At 45.7% G+C, this 22,994-nt stretch overlaps 1 protein-coding gene across 1 annotated transcript; it reads right to left on the bottom strand.

The window, feature by feature from the left end:
- Positions 1–17,835: 17,835 nt before the first annotated feature.
- On the bottom strand, positions 17,836–18,969 carry LOC123099368 (uncharacterized). The gene has a single exon (XM_044521539.1). It carries the CDS (start codon positions 18,434–18,436, stop codon positions 17,969–17,971), a length of 468 nt encoding a protein of 155 aa, XP_044377474.1. The 5' UTR covers positions 18,437–18,969; the 3' UTR covers positions 17,836–17,968.
- Between the last annotated feature and the right edge of the window lie 4,025 nt (positions 18,970–22,994).

Here is a 22,994-nt window from a genome sequence, read left to right as displayed (position 1 = left end):
CCGGCAACGGCGCCAGTAATTCCCTTGATGATGTCAGCTAGGACTACGTCGGTATTTCCCCCAAGAGGAGAGGACGATGTGGCACAGCGACGGTAGGTATTTCCCTCAGTTATGAAACCAAGGTATTGAACCAGTAGGAGAACCAAGCAACAAAACGTAAACAGCCCCTGCACACAAATAACAGCCACTCGCAACCCGACGTGTTAAAGGGGTTGTCAATCCCTTTCGGGTAACGGCGCCAGAAATGGCTAGTTGACGGGAGAAAATTGTAATAAATTGAAATAATAGATCGCAAATAAAATAAAGTGCAGCAAGGTATTTTTGTATTTTTTGGTTTAATAGATCTGAATAAAAACGCAAAGGAAAAGTAGATCGCAAGGCAAATATATGAGAAATAAGACCCGGGGGCCGTAGGTTTCACTAGTGGCTTCTCTCGAGAAAAATAGCAAACGGTGGGTAAACAAATTACTTTTGGGCAATTGATAGAACTTCAAATAATCATGATGATATCCAGGAAATGATCATTACATAGCCATCACATCCAAGATTAGTAGACCGACTCCTGCCTGCATCTACTACTATTACTCCACACATCGACCGCTATCCAGCATGCATCTAGTGTATTAAGTTTATGGAAAAACGGAGTAATGCATTAAGAACGATGACATGATGTAGACAAGATCCATTTATCTATTGCGGCAGATATTAGATCTCGTCTTTTTATCCTTAGTAGCAATGATACATACGTGTCGGTTCCCTTTCTGTCACTAGGATCAAGCACCGTAAGATCGAACCCACTACCGGGCACCTCTTCCCATTGCAAGATAAATAGATCAAGTTGGCCAAACAAAACCCAAATATTGGAGAAGAAATACGAGGCTATAAGATATCATGCATATAAGAGATCAAAGAAACTCAAATATCTTTCATGGATATAAAAAGATATAACTGATCATAAACTAGAAGTTCATTAGATCCCAACAAACACAGCGCAAAAAGAGTTACATCATATGGATCTCCAAGAGACCGTTCTATTGAGAATTCAGCGAGAGAGAGAGAGCCATCTAGCTACTAACTACGGACCTGAAGGTCTACAAAGAACTACTCACTCATCATCGGAGAGGCACCCCTCTGTGATGGTGTCTAGATTGGATCTGGTGGTTCTAGACTCTGCGGCGTCTGGATGAATATTTCGTCGACACTTTTAGGGTTTCTGGAATATTGGGGTATTTATAGAGCAAAGAGGTGGTCCAGGGGGTGCCCGAGGTGGGCACAACCCACCAGGGTGTGCCTGGGCCTCCTGGCACGCCCTGGTGGGTTGTCCCCTCCTCGGGACTCCCCCCAGGTGCCACCAGGGCCCATCTTCTTCCTTCTGGCCCATAAAAAATCTCCAAAAATTTCGGGGCATTTGGACTCCGTTTGATATTGATTTCTGCGATGTAAAAACATGCAAAAACAGCAACTGGCACTGGGCACTATGTCAATAGGTTAGTACCAAAAAATGATATAAAATTATTATAAAACATCCAAGATTGATAATAAAACAGCATGGAACAATCAAAAAATTATAGATACGTTGGAGACGTATCAACCACTAGTTTCAAGCAAAAGGGCAAACGGAAGAAAGGGAACTTCAAGAAGAACGGCAAGCAAGTTGCTGCTCAGGTGAAGAAGCCAAAGTCTGGACCTAAGCCTGAGACTGAGTGCTTCTACTGCAAAGCGACTGGTCACTGGAAGCGGAACTGCCCCAAGTGTTTGGCGGATAAGAAGAATGGCAAAGTGAAAGGTATATTTGATATACATGTTATTGATGTGTACCTTACTAATCCTCGTAGTAGCGCCTGGGTATTTGATACTGGTTCTGTTGCTCATATTTGCAACTCGAAACAGGGGCTACGGATTAAGCGAAGATTTGCTAAGGACGAGGCGACGATGCCCGTGGGAAATGGTTCCAAAGTCGATGTGATCGCCGTCGGCACACTACCTCTACATCTACCTTCAGGATTAGTTTTAGACCTGAATAATTGTTATTTAGTGCCAGCGTTAAGCATGAACATTATATCTGGATCTTGTTTGATGCGAGACGGTTATTCATTTAAGTCAGAGAATAATGGTTGTTCTCTTTATATGAGTAATATCTTTTATGGTCATGCACCCTTGATGAGTGGTCTATTTTTGTTGAATCTCGATAGTAATGATACACATATTCATAGTATTGAAGCCAAAAGATATAAGTTTAATAATGACAGTGCAACTTATTTGTGGCACTGTCGTTTAGGTCATATGGTGTAAAGCGCATGAAAAAACTCCATGTTGATGGGCTTTTGGAATCACTTGATTATGAATCACTTGATGCTTGCGAACCATGCCTCATCGGCAAGATGACTAAAACTCCATTCTCTGGAACAATGGAGCGAGCAACAGACTTGTTGGAAATAATACATACTGATGTATGCGGTCCAATGAGTGTTGAGGCTCGCGGCGGGTATCGTTATTTTCTGACCTTCACAGATGATTTGAGCAGATATGGGTATATGTACTTGATGAAACATAAGTCTGAAACATTTGAAAAGTTCAAAGAATTTCAGAGTGAAGTAGAAAATCATCGTAACAAGAAAATAAAGTTTCTAAGATCTGATTGTGGAGGAGAATATTTGAGTTACGAGTTTGGTCTTCATTTGAAACAATGCGGAATAGTTCGCAACTCACGCACCCGGAACACCATAGCGTAATGGTGTGTTCGAACATCATAACCGCACTTTATTAGATATGGTGCGATCTATGATGTCTCTTACTGATTTACCGCTATCGTTTTGGGGTTATGCTTTAGAGACGGCTGCATTCACATTAAACAGGGCACCATCTAAATCCGTTGAGACGACACCATATGAACTGTGGTTTGGCAAGAAACCCAAGTTGTCGTTTCTTAAAGTTTGGGGCTGCGATGCTTATGTGAAAAAGCTTCAACCTGATAAGCTCGAACCCAAATCGGAGAAATGTGTCTTCATAGGATACCCAAAGGAGACTATTGGGTACACCTTCTATCACAGATCCGAAGGCAAGATATTCGTTGCTATGAATGGATCCTTTCAAGAGAAGGAGTTTCTCTCGAAAGAAGTGAGTGGGAGGAAAGTAGAACTTGATGAGGTAATTGTACCTGCTCCCTTATTTGAAAGTACTTCATCACAGAAATCAGTTCCTGTGATTCCTACACCAATCAGTGAGGAAACTAATGATGATGATCATGAAACTTCAGATCAAGTTACTACCGAACCTCATAGGTCAACCGGAGTAAGATCCGCACCGGAGTGGTACGGTAATCCTGTTCTGGAGGTCATGTTACTTGACCATGACGAACCTACGAACTATGAGGAAGCGATGATGAGCCCAGATTCCGTGAAATGGCTTGAGGCCATGAAATCTGAGATGGGATCCATGTATGAGAACAAAGTGTGGACTTTGATTGACTTGCCCGATGATCGGCAATCCATAGAGAATAAATGGATCTTCAAGAAGAAGACTGACGCTGACGGTAATGTTACTCTCTACAAAGCTCGACTTGTTGCGAAAGTTTTTCGACAAGTTCAAGGAGTTGACTACGATGAGACCTTCTCACCCGTAGTGATGCTTAAGTCTGTCCGAATCATCGAGATTAGGATTTGTCACTCCGTGTATCGGAGAGGTATCTCTGGGCCGTCTCGGTAATGATCATCACTATAAGCCTTGCAAGCAATGGTGACTAATGAGTTAGTTGCGGGATGATGCATTACGGAACGAGTAAAGAGACTTGCCGGTAACGAGATTGAACTAGGTATGAGGATACGACGATCGAATCTCGGGCAAGTAACATACCGATGACAACGGGAACAACGTATGTTGTTATGCGGTTTGACCGATAAAGAACTTCGTAGAATATGTAGGAGCCAATATGAGCATCCAGGTTCCGCTATTGGTTATTGACCGGAGATGTGTCTCGGTCATGTCTACATAGTTATCGAACCTGTAGGGTCCGCACGCTTAACGTTCGATGACGATTTGTATTATGACTTATGTGATTTGATGGCCGAAGGTTGTTCGGAGTCCCGGATGAGATCACGGACACGACGAGGGGTCTCAAAATGGTCGAGACATAAAGATTGATATATTGCACCATGTTATTCGGACACCGGAAGCCAAAGGCTTCTCACTTTCTAAAGTAGTAAAAAGTGGATCCCCGCTTCGAGGCAGAAGTGTTCCGAATAGTTTCGGGTAAAAACGGAGTGCCTGAGGGGTTTCCGGAACCCCCCGGGGGAACTAATGGGCCTCTATGGGCCTTAGTGGGAAGAGAGAAAGGGCCAGGAGGGGCTGGCCGCGCGCCCCCCCTTTGGGTCCGAATTGGACTAGGGGAAGGGGGGGCGCCGCCCTTTCCTTCCCTTCCCCCTCTTCCTTCCTTCTTCCCCCTCTTCCTTAGGTGGAAACCTACTAGGACTTGGAGTCCTAGTAGAGTTCCCCTCTCCTTGGGCGCGCCCCTAGGGCCAGCCGGCCTCCCCCTCCCTCCTTTATATACGTGGGAAGGGGGGCACCCTAGGACACACAAGTTGATCTTTTAGCTGTGTGCGGTGCCCCCCTCCAAAGTTACACACCTCGGTCATATCACTGTAGTGCTTAGGCGAAGCCCTGCGCCGGTAACTTCATCATCACCGTCGCCACGCCGTCGTGCTGACGGAACTCTCGCTCGGCCTCAACTGGATCAAGAGTACGAGGGACGTCATTGAGTTGAACGTGTGCTGAACACGGAGGTGCCGTACGTTCGGTGCTAGGATCAGTCGGATCGTGAAGACGTACGACTACATCAACCGCGTTGATAAACGTTTTCGCTTTCGGTCTACGAGGGTAGGTGGACACACTCTCCCCGCTTGTTCTATGCTTCTCCTAGATAGATCTTGCGTGATCGTAGGAATTTTTTTGAAATACTACGTTCCCTAACAGCGGCGTGGGGCACTAGTTCACGCCCCCACGGCGTCGGCCATCTCCGGAGCCATGCATGACCAGCTCCACTGCTGGCCCACCAGGCCTGGGTGGAACGCGGCCACGGGCTCCTCCTCCATCACCTCCTCCGCCCTCACCATCTCCAGCTCGGGGATGGCAACGTCACCGGCCGCAGAGAGGGCCATCATCTCCTCGAGGCCCTCCCATTGGCGCCCATCGTGCGTGTTCATGGAATCCTCCATGACACGTTGCATGAGCCAGGCCTCCTCCTCTGCTGTCATGCGAGGAAGTGGTAGTGGCGACGGAGATGGTCATGGCGACGGCGTGGGCGTGAGGCCGCGCACCCGCGTACGCCCGCGCACCTGGGGAGCAGGCGCGGCGCGCTCTCGACGTGGCCGCCGCGGCCCCGACGAGGTACCGGCGAAGAAAGAGGCGCGCCACACGTCATGCTCATCCCTTAGCCACGTGTCCTAGAGCCCGGAGTCGGGGGCGTACCTGGGGTCGTAGAAGAGATCGTCCGACAGGAGGCAGCGGCGGCGCTCGATCTCCGCGCGGCGCACACGGCCGCTCGTCGGGGCCGGCGGGATCGGGACACGGTCGGCGGAGAGATGCCAGTTATTGGGGGGTGCTCGTCGCTCCACGGGAGCGGCGTCCTCGTCTCCCAATAACGCTGGCATACATCCGCGCTGATGTACTGCCGGTCGCGCTCACCGCCGGCCGTAGTGGGGCAGGCGCGGGGGCCCGATGCAGTGGTGATGCCGGCTCCTCTTTCACGGAGCCGCGGCGGCGGCGGCCCGAGGACGAGCCAGCCTCGCGGTCGTGCTTCCCCTTGCGGTTCTAGAACCCCATGGTTGCGAGGCAGCCGGCCGGCGAGATTGAGGACAGGGAGAGGGAGAGCTAGGGTTTGGGCCGTGTCGGGTTTTGAGGAGGCAGCACGGGCTGGAGTGGGGAGTGTGGACGACGACCGGTCCATGGCTTCGCATTTAAGAAGGACGGCGGCCGTTCGCTGGGCGGATGACAGGTAGGGCCGACTGCGTGTGCGGATTAATGTCGGGCGGTGGGAGGTAGGTGGCCGCCTGCCACGCGGCCCCAAAGCGGACGAGCGGCGCGTCCGTTTGCTGTCCACCGCGACCCATACCAGGCGCATGTTTGCGCTCGAAATGGGTCGGCCCGGACACAAAACGGATTAGATGGGTCCAGGCCGTCGCGCGCTGGGTCGTGTGGTCTGTCTGTTTTGCCCCAAACGGATGTGGGCGGACGGGATGGGGTCGCGCGCTGGAGTTGGCCTTAATCTGGCCTAGTTGCCTCACGCTGTTCATGGCGTGCACAAGTACTGTATTTCGCAGTGCAAAGCCAAGTCCTTTGCTTGCGATTTGTTCTTTTTTAAGTTTATTAAGAGAAACTTCAACGGGCCGATTCAAATGGATGCGCACTTTGTTCATTTCATTTTTTATTCATTTGGGTCGGCTGCCTGCTCGTCGTTCGTCTGTGTTGGACCAGTGCACTCAATGGGCTGACTCAATTCTCGTCCGCGCAGGAAAGAATTTTATTTTAAAAAAGGCTCGCGGCCATGCCATCAACCGGTGTTAATGCCAGCGGCGGGCATACATGATAGCCTAAAAAAAACACCACACAGTTCATGCTGGCGCACTTACTAGCGGCTGGCACATATGCCGGCACACAAAAAAGGACGGGAGTTCAACCACGTCATCTCGGCCGTGGTCATGCCGGCACACTTGCTAGCATACAAAAAAGATGACGCTCTCCGCCATAGATCAATCATCAAGTTTGAGCATGTTTGCCTGCATCTTCTCGAACCAAGGCCTCTTCCTCGGGGACACCGTGCTCAAGTCCACCTTCATGATCTCCACCCCCTTCAACATGCAAGAGAGCGCCACTTCTTTTGCGGGTCTCATGATGCATGCCGGCGGGGATCTCTTGCGGGCATTTCCTCTGGCCCTAGTGGATGATCCACCGGCCACAGGTGTGGTGTTGAGGTCGATGGCCATGGGTGCGGGCGTGGCCGGCGCAACCACGCTCACCTCCGGCGAATAGTCCCCGGGAGAGGTGGAGAAACAGGAGGCTTGCGGGTGGGGATGGAAGTCGGGCGTCTGCGGCATGGCGGACGTGCGCGGCGACTCTGGTCGTGGCGAACGAACGGCCGACGAGCCCGTGCTGGTCTGGGTTGTCAAACCCTAGGTAGCTCGTGGCCGCAACGACGAGGGTGTTGTTCTCCTGCAATGGAGGCCTCCTGTTGTGCGGCGACGGCAAGGGCAGCGGTCGTCGCGGCTTCTAACTTGACGGCCTGCACCTGCCTCCGGCGAGCCCTCTTGGCCGGCTGCACGGCTCGCTGCGCGTCCGTCAGCTCGTTCTTCTTGGTTGGCGCTGCCGTTTGGCGGGCGGCGCGGGGCTTGGCGACGGTGGAGGCGAGGCCGGCGGCGACGTCGAGGATCAGCGCGTCGTTCATGGCAAGCGGACAGGAGTTCTTTTTCGGAAATAGAGGGAAATGGGGTGGTTGTGCCATCGACTGGCCGGCCAGGGGGGGAGGGGGAGGCAGAAGGGCGGGCGTTGCGCGCGTCTGCGACGGCGCAAACTTCACCCAAATTTGGGCCTGAAATTGATCGTGTATTTTTTTTGAACCGGGCTAACCCCCTTTCGATTACTTAGAACGGAAATACAAAGTTTGAAACATAGTCCAAGAACAGGGAGAAGGGAAGAGCGAGTTCAACGCACTGCCAGAAAACCCATCGCACTCGCCCGCCATCGAAACGAGTGCTATGGGGCGAAAACCTGAGCAGCACCGAAATAACGCTAGTCCTATTACAATAACAGGATGGGAAGCCATCTAAGAAACATGCCTAAACAACACTCAGTTTTTAAAGATACACCCACTACGAAGCCACCCAGCGAACAAGTGCCAAAGGAGACCGACGACAGAGCACCCGCTCCAAATTCTTCACATTCCACCCTTGGATGCATCGCAGGTCCTCATCAACAGCAGGGTCCCGTTGCGTATCATCTCAGCACCCGCTCGAAGTTGCGTGACGTCGTCCCCCGCCTGTAGACCTGCCCAATACAAGAGAAAAGAAACTGCCGTGAAGACAATCTCAAAAGGAGATTTGATCATTTTTTTCTCAAAGGTAGCTTTGTTACGAGCTAGCCAGATGGACCAAGTAACTGCCCCAAGAGCCACGGTGTAAAACGAGTCGAAACCCGGCAGGAAGGAGTGACACCAAACAAAGAACTGCCAGTAGTTACGGGGGCATAAATCTGTCCCAAGAGTTACCCCAATCGATCGCCATACAACCTTAGCCACAGAACAATCAAAAAACAAATGTTGGGAAGTTTCAATTTGGTGGCAAAAGGAACACACAGGATTCCTTGGCCATTTTCGCGGTCGCTCCTGCGGATGCGTCGTCACGTTAGCCCAATTTTTATGCCTGTTTTATATTACAATGTAAATAAATATGCGCGAACTGTTTGGGTCCGCGTTGGAGTTGCTCTAAGTGCTCCCCGATGGTACGTGCTGCTGGAAACCGAAACCGCTCCAAAGAGTAGATTAAAACCACAACCACTAGCTGTCGTCTGCGGCGAGATATCCAACGATCGATCGTCCACGGATGCGAACGAATGCACAGCTGGACCGCAGGCAATGTAGACTGTAGAGTAGTAGTGGAGTCCTTTCCCTTCCGGCAGCAGCAGTTCGTTTTGCTCGCTCGCGCTCAGCCTCGGATGCCCTGTCGCAGCCCCCTCTTTGTCGTGGCCGTGCCGTGCGCTCCGGCCGGCCGGCCAAACCCTAAATCCACTACCCTTCTTTCTACACGTGCATGCAGACGGACACCGGAGCGACAAAGCACCGAGCGCTGCGTGCGCTATAATAAACAAAACAAAAACAAAGCCGCGGTTGATTAATGCTCCCTACGTGGTGCAGCTGCCGCGTACTAGACTACTGTCTACTAGTAGTACCATAACTTCTTAAGCATGTCCGACGACCATCGCGTGTCTCATGCTTATTTTGCCCCTTTCTCCTCGTCCTCACATGGCTAGATCGATCCTCTCTTCTTTGTAGCATCTGTTAACCTCTGGAATTACTCCTCTCGTGTCTTCTTGAGAGTAGAAGAAGGAAGCTTCAGCGAGCAGATATGCTTAGGGTGTTAATGTAGTACTGCGAGGCAGCAATCTGGTACTATAATTAATCTGGACTAACGATGGAACTTCCCTTGACATAACCAGATAGTACTAACAACATGCTCTAGCCTCTAGGTTGTCATGTGTGTGTGGTGCTGATCTTGCGGCAAGTAAATCACGACGGCGGTTATTTTACCTTTTGAACGTGCTGGTTGCCAATTTTGGGTCTGACACTGGTTGCATTCATTTTAACCGGCCCAACTTTGCGCTGGCCCCTCACATGCGTCCTATCCATTGGAAAAAGTCCAAAACAAACCTTCAATTTACAGGCGAAAGCTAAATCAAACCCCAAACTCTCAATCCCTGAAATCAGCACACCAAACTTTCTAATCCCGGTCTATTTTAAACCTTGACAGGACATAGCCGGGATTTGCTGAATTGGGCCGACCTAGTAGCGCAGTTGCTCGCGCGCGCGCACAAACACTCTTTTACATGGTTCAACATTTTTATATTTGCATACGCTTTTTGCAAGGACATGCCACATATAGGGGCTGTTTGGTTCCTAGCCACACCTTGCCACACTTTGCCACAACTAACCTTAGGCAAGTTTGACCAAGTTAGGTAGGTGTTTGGTTCTAGCCACACCTAAGGCAAGAATTTTTTTTATGAGCAGTGAACCCCACATGTTATAGACACAAGAAATGTGGCAAGATTCTCTTAGGCAAGCCAAAGTGTGGCTAACAATTTGAGCAACTCAACTAAGGCAAGTGTGGCAAGTGTGGTAAAAACCATGTGGCAATATATGGCAATGATAGTCACAATGCAAACAGCCCCATATTCTGTTCAGGCTATGACACATTTTTTTACATCACGCAAACATTTTTTTACATTGTAGACACATTCTTTTGAACATGTCAAAAACACATTTTTTGAAACTCGTGAACATTCTTGAAATGTTACATTTTTTTGAATGTATAAAACATTTTTTTGAATCACACAAATATTATTACACATTGTATAAACATTTGGATTGGCCCGTACATTTTTTAAAACTTGTGATATTTTTTAGATGTCACAAAATATTTTCAGGTTTCAGAAAATGTTTATGTATCAAAAAGTGTCCGCACTTTAAAATTTTGTTCAGGTTGCAGAAAAAAATTTATGTTTCAAAAAGTGTTTGCACTTTAAAATTTGTTCAGGTTTCAAAAAATGTTTATAAAGGTGTTCTCTTTTTTAAGAATTATTACGTCGCCCGTTAAGAAAAAGAAAGAAATAATTTTTACGTCGAGAGTTAAGGGAAAAAACTCGCTTCATGTATGGTGGGCTGGCACAGTCGAGTCCACTGCCAACAATCCCAAATATTTTTTAAATACATTATTTATGAAATTCCAAAAACAATATTTAAAAAATGTGATACAGTTTTGAAAATACGAAACATTTTTTTTAAATGCTAATAGAGTTTCAAAATTTCAAACAGTTTTTAAAAACAGCAAACGAATTGAATTTGTGCGAAAAATACAAAACAGAAACATTTTAACTTCTAAATAATTTTAGAAATTTGCGAACATTTTTTAAACCTCACAAATTCTTGTTGTGTTATAGTGGGCCGGCCCAAATTCTTGTCCATGACAGTAGCTGGAATTCCGGCTGGGATTGTAGTATTCCCAGTGTGCCAAACAGGTTTAGGGTCCAAAATAGACCGGGATTCTAAGTTCAGAGTGCCAATTTCCGGGATTCGAAGTTCAGGGTTTGATTTAGCTTTCGTCTACAACTTCAAGGTTTATTTTGGACTTTTTCCCCTATCCATTCCTCCCCGCGTGCTCGGCGGGCCAAAAACAGTATAACCCAGTTAGACCGTAATGACGGGACTACGTACACTGATCCGGTCGAACTGGCGGACATGGCCACGACCTTTTTACTCAAATCTGTACACGTCAGAAGGAACAATAGGTATGGAAGAGGTTTTATCGCACATACCCGTGAGGGTGGATGGCAATATGAATGCCCGCCTGAATGCAACATATAGTAAGGATGAGGTTAAGGAAGCTCGGTTTCAAATGTTCCCAACTAAAGCACCAGGGCCGGACGGTTTCCCGGCACACTTTTTTCAGAAAAATTGGGGCTTATGTGGTTATGAAGTAACAAGGATGATCATCAGAGTGCTTGATGGTGTGGACTCACCGGAGGAGATTAACAATGCGTTCATCGTTTTAATTCCTAAGATAGCAAGTCCAAAAGTTTTAGGACAATTTCGGCCGATAAGTCTTTGCAATGTGATCTATAAGATCGCTTCGAAGGTCTTAGCAAACAGGCTGAAAGTAATCCTCCCCGAGATCATTTCCGAAGAGCAGTCGGCTTTTGTCCCTGGTCGTCTCATCACAGGTAACTTCATTACAGCCTATGAATGTTTACATTATATGAAAACTAGGAGGGTGAAGGGAAACAGATACTATGCTTTAAAGTTGGATATGATGAAAGCGTATGATCGCTTGGAGTGGTCTTACTTGCGAGCTGTGATGATAAAGATGGGCTTTAGCCCCCGTTTTACTGATACGGTTATGAGATGTGTGACATCGGTCTCCTTTTCAGTTCTCTTTAATGGAAGGAGTCTGGATGGGTTTAAGCCCTCTCGAGGCTTGCGTCAGGGTGATCCTAGCTCGCCATATTTGTTCCTGCTAGCAGCAGAAGGGCTTTCATGTTTGTTGAAAGCTGGCGCAGGAGTACGTGGGATCACAGTCGCGCCGAATGCACCTGAAGTTAATCATCTGCTATTTGTGGACGACAGTTTGCTTTTCTTTGAAGCAACTGATGCGAGCGCCACTCGGATTGAGGAGTTACTAAGGATCTATTGCAATGCCTCGGGTTAGAGGGTAAACATGGAGAAGTCATCCATTTTCTTTAGTCAAGGAGTACCAAATGATGCTCGTAATTCCATCAAGAACATACTTTCTGTTCACAATGAATCATTGACAGAGAAATATCTAGGCTTGCCATCGGATGCGGGGAGAGCAAAAGAAGGGTCGTTTAAATACTTGAAAGATAGAATTTGGAAGAAGGTGCAAGGGTGGATGGAGAAGTGCTTATCGTCTGGTGGGAAAGAGGTACTTATTAAGTCCGTGGCCCAATCCATTCCAACGTATTCTATGTCATGCTTCAAATTGCCAAGGGGCTTGTGTGAGCATATCAATGGTATCATCAGGAAGTTTTGGTGGGGCAGCAAGAATGGCCAACGAAAAACTGCTTGGGTGTCATGGAAAACTATGTCCAAACCCAAGTTCATGGGAGGGTTGGGCTTCAGGGATTTGGAGTTGTTTAACCTAGCATTACTTGCACGCCAAGCTTGGAGGCTTCTACAGGACCCGGGTTCGCTCAGTGCTCGCGTTCTAAAAGCCAGGTACTTTCCAGACTGTCATCTTTTGGATGTCGTTTTGGGTGCAGGTCCGTCCCAGGTCTGGCGCTCCATATTAGAGGGGAGGGATGTGCTAGCACAAGGGCTCATCAAGCGTATTGGATCGGGAAAACACACAAATATATGGCAAGATAACTGGCTTCCGAGAGACTACAAACTTCGACCGATATGTGCACAGTCGGCCAACCCGCCAAACCTAGTCTCGGATCTGATTAACCCCACCACCAGGTCATGGAACAAGCATGTGATCATGGAACACTTTATTGCTCCCGATGTTGAAGTTATTATGAACATACCATTGAGCACTCGGATTCAGGAAGATTTTTGGGCCTGGCACTATGATAAGAGGGGAGTCTTCTCGGTTCGATCGGCTTACCGAATGATATCTGCAGTCAAGACTCAAAGGGAGGACTGGCTCGATCATCGACCGGGGCACTCAAATATTGCAGCAGATAAGAGTTCTTGGTCGCAGCTCTGGAAAGTGCGGGTTCCTTCCAAGATCAGGGTGTTCGTATGGAGGTTAGCCCACAAGTCGATCCCTACGGGGCTTGTTCGACATGAGAGGAACATGGCGGATACACCGGCGTGCTCGATTTGTGGAGCCGAGGAGGATACCTGGCGTCACTCCCTGCTGAGCTGCCGCATGGCTAGATGCGTATGGGCCTTGGGTGATGATGAGCTTCTGGAACATGTGATATCAAACCAGAACGCCGACGCACGGCTGTGGTTGTTCTGGTTGTTTGAAACAACAAGCCAGCAGGATTTAATGCGTGTTCTAGTGACAATGTGGGCGATTTGGTGGGCTCGACGAAAAGCAATCCATGAGAATGAGTTTCAAAGCCCACTGTCGACCATGAGCTTTATCAGGCGGTTCTTGGAGGAGCTGGATATCGTGGAAGCTCAAAAGCCGCGATCATTTTCAGCGCATGCGGCACCGAGAACACGTGCATGGCTACCGCCAGATGGAGAAGCTGTGAAGCTTAACTGTGATGGCGCCATATCAACGCTGGGCGAGAAGGGAGCGGCTGCCGTGGTATGCCGAGATAAAACAGGGAAGTTTCTTGGAGCATCAGCACTAATTTTTGAGGACTTGATCGACCCGGCGAGCTTGGAGGCACACGCGTGCAGCGAGCCCTTGCCCTTGCCCGCGATTTGAATTTGCAGGAGCTGGTAATTGCATCAGATTGTTTAGAAGTGGTCGCCAACATAAAGCAACAAGCATCACCAGTGTATGCGCTGATTCTGCAGGACATACACATTAGCATGAACCTTTTTACTTCAGTTTTCTTTCGCTTTGAACATAGAGAAAATAATTTCGAGGCCCACTCGGTTGCAAAAGGAGCTGCGTCTCTGCCGGTGGGCCGCCACGTGTGGCTAGGGATCCTTCCTGAAATTGCGTGTATTCCGGATGTGATGAACTTTGAATAAATCCCTAGTTACCTTTAAAAAAAATCCATTCCTCCCCGCGTCTCTCTCTCCCTCGTCTATCAAGTATACAAAAAACGTATATAAAAGTCGTACAATGCCTATAAAAATGTTGATCATGTATTTTAAAAATGTTAATCAAGCATTTAAAGAATGTTAATTAGGTATTTGGAAAACTATTAATCAAACATTTAAAAATGTAAAATGTGTATAGAAAAATGTTTATTATGTATACGGAAAATATAAAAAAATATACAATGTGTATGAAAAATGTAGATCCTGTATAAAAAAGTTCCTAGTGTATATGAAAAATATATACCGTACATTAAATAAATATATAAGGAATATAACATGTATTGAAAAATGTTCACTGTGTATTCAAAACATGTTAAACTTGTATTTACATTTTTTTAAACATGTACTAAACAAATGTATAAGATATACAAAAAAATGTACAATGTGTATGGAAAAATATACAAAAAGGTAGAAATCAAAATATATTAGTTTTAAAAAGCACCATGTATTTAAAAAAGCTAAAAATTTCTATAAGATTTACTTCTATTGCATACAAAAAATATTAAATGTGTACTGAAAAACTTAACGCGTGTTGAACAAAATAGGATAAAAATCAACAAAAAAAGAAAAAGGGAAAATCCAATAAAAACCAAAAAAAGAAGACAAAGAAAACCAAGGAATGAATGAAAACTGAAGAAAATCAATGCAAAATAATGGAAGGAGAGAAAGGAAAAACGAAGAAAAACCCAATGACAACCAAGAAAGAAACAAAGAAAAATGAAGAAAGTAATAAACAAAAACACCCAGAAAAACCCGAGAAAGAAACAAAGAAAAACCAATAAAAAAACCCATGAAACTGTGAAGGAAACAAAGAAAATCAGTGAAAAAAATAAAACAAATAAAATGGAGAAAACAAGTGAAGAAATAGGAAAAACAAAGAAATATAAAAAGGAAACGAAAAACATACAAAGATTAAAACTGGAAGAAAGGGACACAACTAAGGCAACGAACCACGGGAGCTATATCTCGCTTAGTGCCATAGATCCTTCCATCCCACCTGAAGCTTCATCCCTCACTATAGCTACTAGGCCGGCTTAATTCATCTGTTTTTTTTATTCGCTGTGTTTCGTTCGGGTTCGCTGAGTTTCGTTCACAGGGTTTAGTTTGTCCCCCTAAAAAAAGGGTTTAGTTTGTGTTTTTCTTCCAATTATTTTTCTATGTAGGTTTCTGCTCCAGTTCTGGCCTTTTTTTTGCGTTGTTTTGTATTTTCATTGGATTTTTTAACTCTGTTCTGGTTTTCTTATTTTATTGAGGCTTCTTATGTTTTACCTATCTTTTATTTTTTGCATTGTTTTTCTGCAGTTGTCTTGTTTTATTTTTCTCTTTGTTTATATTTTATATTCTTTTTTATTTTTCCTTTCTTAGTTTCCATTAGTTTTCTCTATTTGTCTTTGGTTTTGTTTGTTTTTGAATTTTTTTTCTTTCATTCTTAGTTTTCATGGTTTTCTTCGGGTTTTCCACTTTTCTTCGTTTCGGAGGTGTTTCTTTTGATTCTTTCTTCCGTTTCTTTAGTTTTATTCAACAGATCACTACATTTTTCATACATATTTGCACATTTTACATTTACATCAGGAACAATTTTTTTGTATAATTTAATATTTTGTAAATACAGTATTACATTTGAACAAATTAATATTGATGACTACTTCTGTCATACACATTGTACATTTTGCTAGTATAGAACATTTTTAGTACATGTTTAACATTTTTTAAATATATGATTAACATGTTTTATACACAATCAACATTTTTTAAAATTAAATTTTCATCTTCAAAAAATTCAATATATGTTCTAGACTTTTTGTATACATCGGGAAAATAATTGTACACATTTAGCATTTTTTAAATAGATTATTAATTTTTTTTCAAATATTTGTGTTTAAGGGCTATTTTTCGTAGACATTTTAAATTGTCGGTACACATTAGGTAAATTTTTATGGACGTTTAACATTTAAAAAAAAGATGATTAACATGTTTTTGTTACACAATCAACATTTTTAGAAATTTATGTTTTTATGTTAACTTTTTTAATGCACATTCTACATTTTTGGTATATATCAGGAACATTTTTTGTACTTTATTGTTTTTGTGTAACAGATTATTGAAATTTTAAGAAAACATATATTGTTGGATATCTATTGTTTTCCATACACATTATACATTGTTTTTAACCATGAGGAACATTTTTGCTTTACACATTTAACATTTTTCAAATGCATGATTCACATTTCTAAAAAGTGCAGGTAAAGTTTGTTTTTGTAATATAGTACATGCTTAGAATATTTGGAAGTATAAACAAATGGAAGAAAGGTAATCAAAAACGAAAAAAGGTTAGAAAATGAAAATCGAGGAACTGGACTTCTGCACGCCTGAGCTAACCCAGTATGGCACTCGCTTCAGGCGAGCCTACCATCGAAATCACTTGAAGCGTGCGGAGCAAAAAAACACTCGTAGAAAACGTTCATATGAGTTAGATAAGGCATTCATTCAAGTACATCAAATGAAATGTTCATGGAAAAAACACTAAATGGATGATCATCTAAAAAAGTGCCCTGTCGTATATAGAAAACGTTCGGACGTCCAGTTCAGTGCAGGTAAAGTGATTTCGACTGAGGTAGTGCACGGTATAGGCGCCTCCGCAATGAACTCCGATTGAGCTAGTGCGGAGCAAAAAGACACTAATCATGTGCGGCCCCAATCGGAAGTGCTTCAGGCGAGACGAGAGCTATTCTTGCATTAAGCGAGATTAGCTGTCGCGGGTATTTAGCTCTTGCATCAACTTTTATGTACGACTGAACGAAGGACCACGCACCTCTTGGTGTATTAGGTTCGGCCCTTAAATCTTTTACTTTGTGTAGTTTAGTGTGTTTTCTAATCTTTTCATGCTTCAACGTCTACAAGTTAACGATCCAATTGCTGCATTATACTCCCTCCACTCATAAATATAAGATGTTTTAATTATTTTAATATAAACTACATACAGGAAGAAATGAGTGACCAAACACACAACCGAACCAGAAAAAAGATTGAACATCTTATATCTGTGAAAGGAGGGAGTAATTCCTTTTGTAGATGCGGTAAGGTATGGATGCCGGTGAGCCAAATAAGAAAGAAAAATATTAGAATTTGCCTTTCAAAATCATGAATGGAAAAATATTTTCATCTATGGTTAAAAATACTTACGTAACTTCTAACTTCATAAACATATTTCCGTTCTAGTTATTTTTGTAGCTTTAATATGATATTCTAGGACGCCGGTCTCAAATTCTAGTGCATTTTTCTTGAAGCTGATGAAAAATAGTCGTTTTATTTAGTAAAACCATAAAATGGATAAAGACTTCTGTATGTTTTGAAAAATGTTAATGTAAATTCTACTTTAAAAAAAGTGCCCTGTCGTATATAGAAAACGTTCATATGAGTTAGATAAGGCATTCATTCAAGTACATCAAATGAAATGTTCATGTAATTTCCAAAAATTGAAATTGTTCCTACAAATAATACATCCATTGCTCATACAACCAAACTTCATTTTCTTCAAAATTTAACGTATGGTGTACCGTCAAAAAGCCACCTCTTGGCTGGGTGTTAAGATTGATAGTACTAGTACATAACTCTATCCAACAAGACTGAAATCTGATGTCCATATTTACACAACTATGTGTGTGTGTATCTCGGTATAATCTGTGGCATTCGTAGACAAGTTTTGTCACCAAAGTTCAGAAGTTGGTCACATGTTCATGGGTCCTCGCCTTTTAGCTAAAAATTAAGGCCCTAATACCACTCTAAAAAACATGTGAGTGAATTTAAAACTCCAGAGTCCAGGATTCTGATTTGTTTGGCACTACTTCTCACCCAGTAACGAATATGATCTGCACCACGGGACATCAGCAGTAGTACAAAATGGCAAAGAAAATCGTATAATACAAAAAACACCGGAAATGGTCAATCTGATGATCATCCATTTCAGGGGTTTTTGGTCAGCCTGACGACGCTCTCCTCTGCAACACCACAAGAGGTCTTGCAAGAGAGGCCGAGCCCAAGAGCGAACCTAAGCCCGGCCCACCCGAGCATCTTCTGGGCCTCGGTGTGCCCCCTGCCGGTCTTCCTGCCGCTGGCCGTGCAGGCGACGTAGGCCGCGAGGAACGGGTCCTCCTCCGGCCGGACGCCCCGTCGGCTGGACCTGCTCCTCGCCGCCTTCACCGGCGGCGACAGGGACGGCGCTCCGGGACCTCCCGGCGGAGGCGGCACGCGCAGCTGGTGCGTCCGTGCCTCCGCCTTCTTGGTGCTCTCCGGCGTAGTACTCCTTCCGCCGGAGGGCAGCTTCGTCGTCTCGGCCGCCGGGCTCTCCTTGGACACCCCCGGCTCCTGCTCCCAGGAGAACGCCACCGCCCCGCACGCCGCGACAGCTCCGGGCTCCTTGCCTATACCCATCTCCAGCTAGAGATCAGTGAATCACGCTAGCTAGCTCGTAGAATCCGAGATGAAGAAGACGAAGAGACGGCGTGGTCCGAGAGGAGGAAGAAGAAGAGCGGAGGTGGTAGCAGAGTGGTGCCGCCGTGCACGCGAAGCGCATGCTCGCGGTGGGGTCGAGAGGTCTGGTTCTTGGTTCGGTGGTATGCGGGTACGACGCGGTGCTAGCTGTAGCTGTACTACACAGGCCGGCGAGGAACGTGGCGGGTTTCCTGGAGGTTTTATAGCGGCGCAAACAGGGTTAGTTCGGCAAGGTTTGATCGGCCGACGGATGTGACGGCCGGGGGTCTCGATCAGGAGCTCAGGACGGGTGGTGGCCGGCGCGTCCTTTTCCGCGTTCGGTTTCGCCTTTGTGGCATGTGGGAGATAGGATCGTGGAGCCCAAAACAGAACTGCATGCGCACGCACGCAAATCCGCCGGCGGCTAACCGTGTACCGGCAATACGGTTGCAGATGCCGCTGCATGCAGATTTGATCGACCTCGCACTCTGCCTGCAGCGAGGTTGGCTATCTGATCTTGATCTCGTCGCAGTTTGCGTGACAATGCTACCGGTTATCACGACCTCGGCGCTAGGTTACAGCGCAGGGGTCAGGACGCAGACCACGACTTCCATGCGTGCTACCTGTAGTCCGTAGAAAATGTAGGCTTGGGAGCCGCCAGAGGGCCGAGACAAATCAAGGGTTGTGATGCGTGTCATGGGCTCACGGGCGGGCCGACCTTTAGCTCGGAGAGCGCCAGCAATGGCTATTTTACTCGCGGCTCGCGGCGCATGTGACCCGGCGTTTTGTAGGGTCCAAGCCGGTTTTGGGATAGATGGAAGAACGAAAGATAATGACATTTCTTTTGTAATGTAGTGGCATTTCAATAATAACATACATAACATACTGTTGGGAAGTCTCGGAGGCAGGCCAACTGGCTTTTTGTAAAAGTGACGAGCCGTGCTACACGTCAATGTTGTATTGTTGTTAAGTTCTTGACGCTAATGTCAATATCTTTTTGGTTCTAGTCCTTCTCAACATCAACCACTCTAACCAAATACTACATGGTGCAACTTTGGCTCGTGTTTGGGTTGAATACTAGTACTACATAATTTGTGAAGTGTGTTGGATCAGTGTAGATTACCTCATACTCCCTCCGTTCCTATATATAAGGTGTATTTGTTTTTAGATAAAATTCCAGAATGTAAGGTGCATTTCTTCTAATTCCTCATAATTCCCTTGTTAGCCCTCTAGAAATAAAGAAAGTATCTCTCTCCTGATTATCCGTATCTCTCCTTGTAGTAAAAGAAGGAAACTATCTCTCTGTCGATTGCATGTATCTCTTACTTTCCTATATTAACTGATTTACTTGCCACTAACCAATAAATTGGCCAAGGGTAACTTCGTCCTAACATGTCTATAATTATGTACCTTGGTCACCGTGTCGAAAATAATACACCTTACATAAAAGAACGGAGGGAGTAATTGCATATTTGAGAGAAACCTAATAGAAGATTTTTAATACTCACTTAGGAGGTCTCTTTGAATTGTATACAACTTTCATCTGAATGATTACAACTCTAGGAAATCCTTTCTATGAAAACCCTTTGGATCATGGGTTTGGATTATCAAATTGCTATGAAATTCATTCCTATGCCCCTTATTCTATAGGAATCTTAACATGAGTTTATATCTCGTCTTATTTCTTTAGTGCACCATCCAAAGGAGGTTGCTGCAGAACTCTTGCGGGGTTCCACGATACGTGACATTTAAATCATGCGTCTTCCCCATTTATGTGTTTTCATATTCCTAAAATCCAAATAGCATCTTAATCCTTTGTTTGGGTTTGCAAATGTTTGTGGGCTGCTCCACTAGCATTCGAGTCCATTTTGACGTAGCGGCCGCCGTTTTATGCTTCATTCCATGTTTTACTCCAGGGCACCATCTCCGGCATGGTGTCGATCCACATCTTCCTACCATTAGTGATAAAGTCGGACAACAACTCGTTTGAATGCTTCCACCTGATTAACTAAAAGTAAACTATGTGTGATTGTTATCACTTGCTCTATAGCTTCGTGATCGAGCATGGCGTGTGTCTGCTCCCATTGTTGGACCATCGCTATTCCCAAAGCAAAAGCTCCCCTTTTTCCTCGGTGGAGCTAACAACATTAAGCTCAACCATGCCATGGTAGCGGACTTCTCCTACACTAGGGGCTTGACCTACTCGATGATCCACATTCTTTACTTGTTTCTTTAGCGGCGGACACTTGCAACACTTCATCTACACACGTGGTTCTTAGTCTATTAGGATGTGTGTGTGTGTGTGTGTGTCCTTTTGTTCACCGTGTATTGCTCTACATGTTCTCCTCGTGTATGAGAGCTTTGGCATGTATTCTTGCAAACATATCGGAGTACTCCCACACATGGGGTATTTCCAAATTAAAAAAAATCACCACATAAGTTATGAAAAAGGGCGCGTCCGGTGCTAAAAGATCATATCCGAGGTATTGGGAACATGAAAAAGGTTCAAAGTCTTGAGTCTCCTAGAACATTGCATAGGTGTTGCCCCGAACCATTCTCCTAGGGTTTCGAGTGGCTCTCGGCAGCGCGCGGGCGATTCCGATCTACTGCGGTGCAAGAGTTTCTTCTCTCTCAACCGCAATCTCCCAAGGAGGCCCTGATCGTTGACTACTCTCTCTGCTGCTCTCGGGGTGATTAAGGTGGGGCCTTGCGTCCCTGCCCATCCTTGGAGCGCGAGGACAGCGACGGGTTAGGGTTTTTGGGTTGGGTTGGCGGTCATGGCGAGCTCGGGATCAAGGACGAAGGACAGGGAGTCGATGGAGGAACAGATGGAACAGATGAGGCTGTCGGACAAGGAGAGCGCAAAGCTAGTGGTCGATGACCAGGATGAAGATACAGGAGCGCCATCTTGGGCGCTTCTGGGGAGAGTTTTGCATCCCAGGGTGCTGCATGTTAACACCATTCCGGATGCTCTGCGGCCTGCATGGGGAACCCCCCGGGGGCTGAATTTCGACTCGGTGGGTGAGAACACTTTAGTTGCCATCACAGAAGGGAAGCGGGATCGGGATCGAAAATGGGAAGGAGGCCCCTGGATGGTCGGAAAACATGCAGTGGTACTGGAGCTGTTTGATTGTAAGCCTAGGCCATCGGACTGGAAATTTGAGAGGATGTAGATTTGGGCTAGGGTCATTAACTTGCCCTTCAATTTGAGATACCCACCCTGGCATGGAAGAATTGCAGCAATGCTTTGAGTTGTCATAAAGATCGATGTTGATACAAAGGGTTTTGTGGGGAATCGCTAAGGGCGAGGATCTGGATCAAGGTGGACGAACCTTTGATGCGCTGGGTTCACCTAGAGTCGGCACGAACTAAGGAGAGTGTGCTCTATGATATACAATATGAAAATCTGCCGTACTTTTGTTTTTCCTGTGGGTTGCTAGGGCATGCTGATACGTTCTGTGCTAATCCGGTAGAGAGAGATGGTTTGGGTAGGCTGCCTTTCGGTGAAAAGATGAGGTGGCCAGGGACCAAGAAAATTTGGGGGAACACCTTTCAAAGGAATCAGGGCACAACATTTGGAGCAGATAGTTACTTTGAAGCAGAAACTAAGGAGGTTGAGAAGGGGGAAGAAGTAACGTCGCCAGCCAAATCTAGGCAAGGGAGAGTAAAGCAAACGGTCTATCAGTTCAATGCGCGCGCGGGGGGGGGGGGGTATGGCAGGACGAGGCAATCGATCTTATCGTGGCAGGGCCACGAGTAATAACCAAGTGAACAGAAAGATAAGCATGGATGGTAATGGGGCACCTAGCCCCCAGAACCAACTTATGTTAGTTGATCAGGAGACCCTGAATAAGAAACGTCTCATGGAGGGGAAGACATCCCAAACATCAGATGATAGTAGAGACTCAAAGAAGAAGAAGGCGGAGGAGAACTTAAGTCTGCTGGCGGCTGCGGAACAGCCCCGCCGGGACAAATGAATTGCCTAATTTGGAACTATCGCGGGCTTGGGAACCCAAAGACAGTTCGAGAGCTTCGCAACATTGTGAGGCTGGAAGCTCCCTCCCTAGTCTTTTTATGTGAAAAAAGATCGAGGGAAATAGAGTGGCTGATTTGAAATCAAGGTTGGGTTTTCAAGGTTGTGTGCCAGTGAGCAGTAATGCTTTGAGTGGTGGTTTGGCGCTGTTTTGGTCTCAGGAAGTTGATGTGGAGTTGAACAACATGTCAGACCAACACATTGATGTCAAGGTAAAAAATGTTGGAGGTGATATGAAGGAGTGGAGATTTACATGCTTTTATGCCAAGGCTCGCAGGAGTGAGTGTTCCCAAAGTTGGGATCTTCTAAAAATGTTGAGAGCTCAGAGTGATCTTCCATGGCTTTGTGGAGGTGATTTTAATGAAGTATTAGATGGTGCTGAGTACTTTGGAGCAAATGAGAGAACAGAATGGCAAATGGCAGGGTTCCGAGAGACTGTTGATCAGTGTAATTTCCAGGATCTTGGATACAATGGAATTCCCTTCA

This window comes from Triticum aestivum, chromosome 4D (assembly GCF_018294505.1).
Source record: "Triticum aestivum cultivar Chinese Spring chromosome 4D, IWGSC CS RefSeq v2.1, whole genome shotgun sequence".
In the NCBI taxonomy this organism is placed as follows: domain Eukaryota; kingdom Viridiplantae; phylum Streptophyta; class Magnoliopsida; order Poales; family Poaceae; genus Triticum; species Triticum aestivum.
This window is presented reverse-complemented; position numbering and strand designations above follow the sequence as displayed.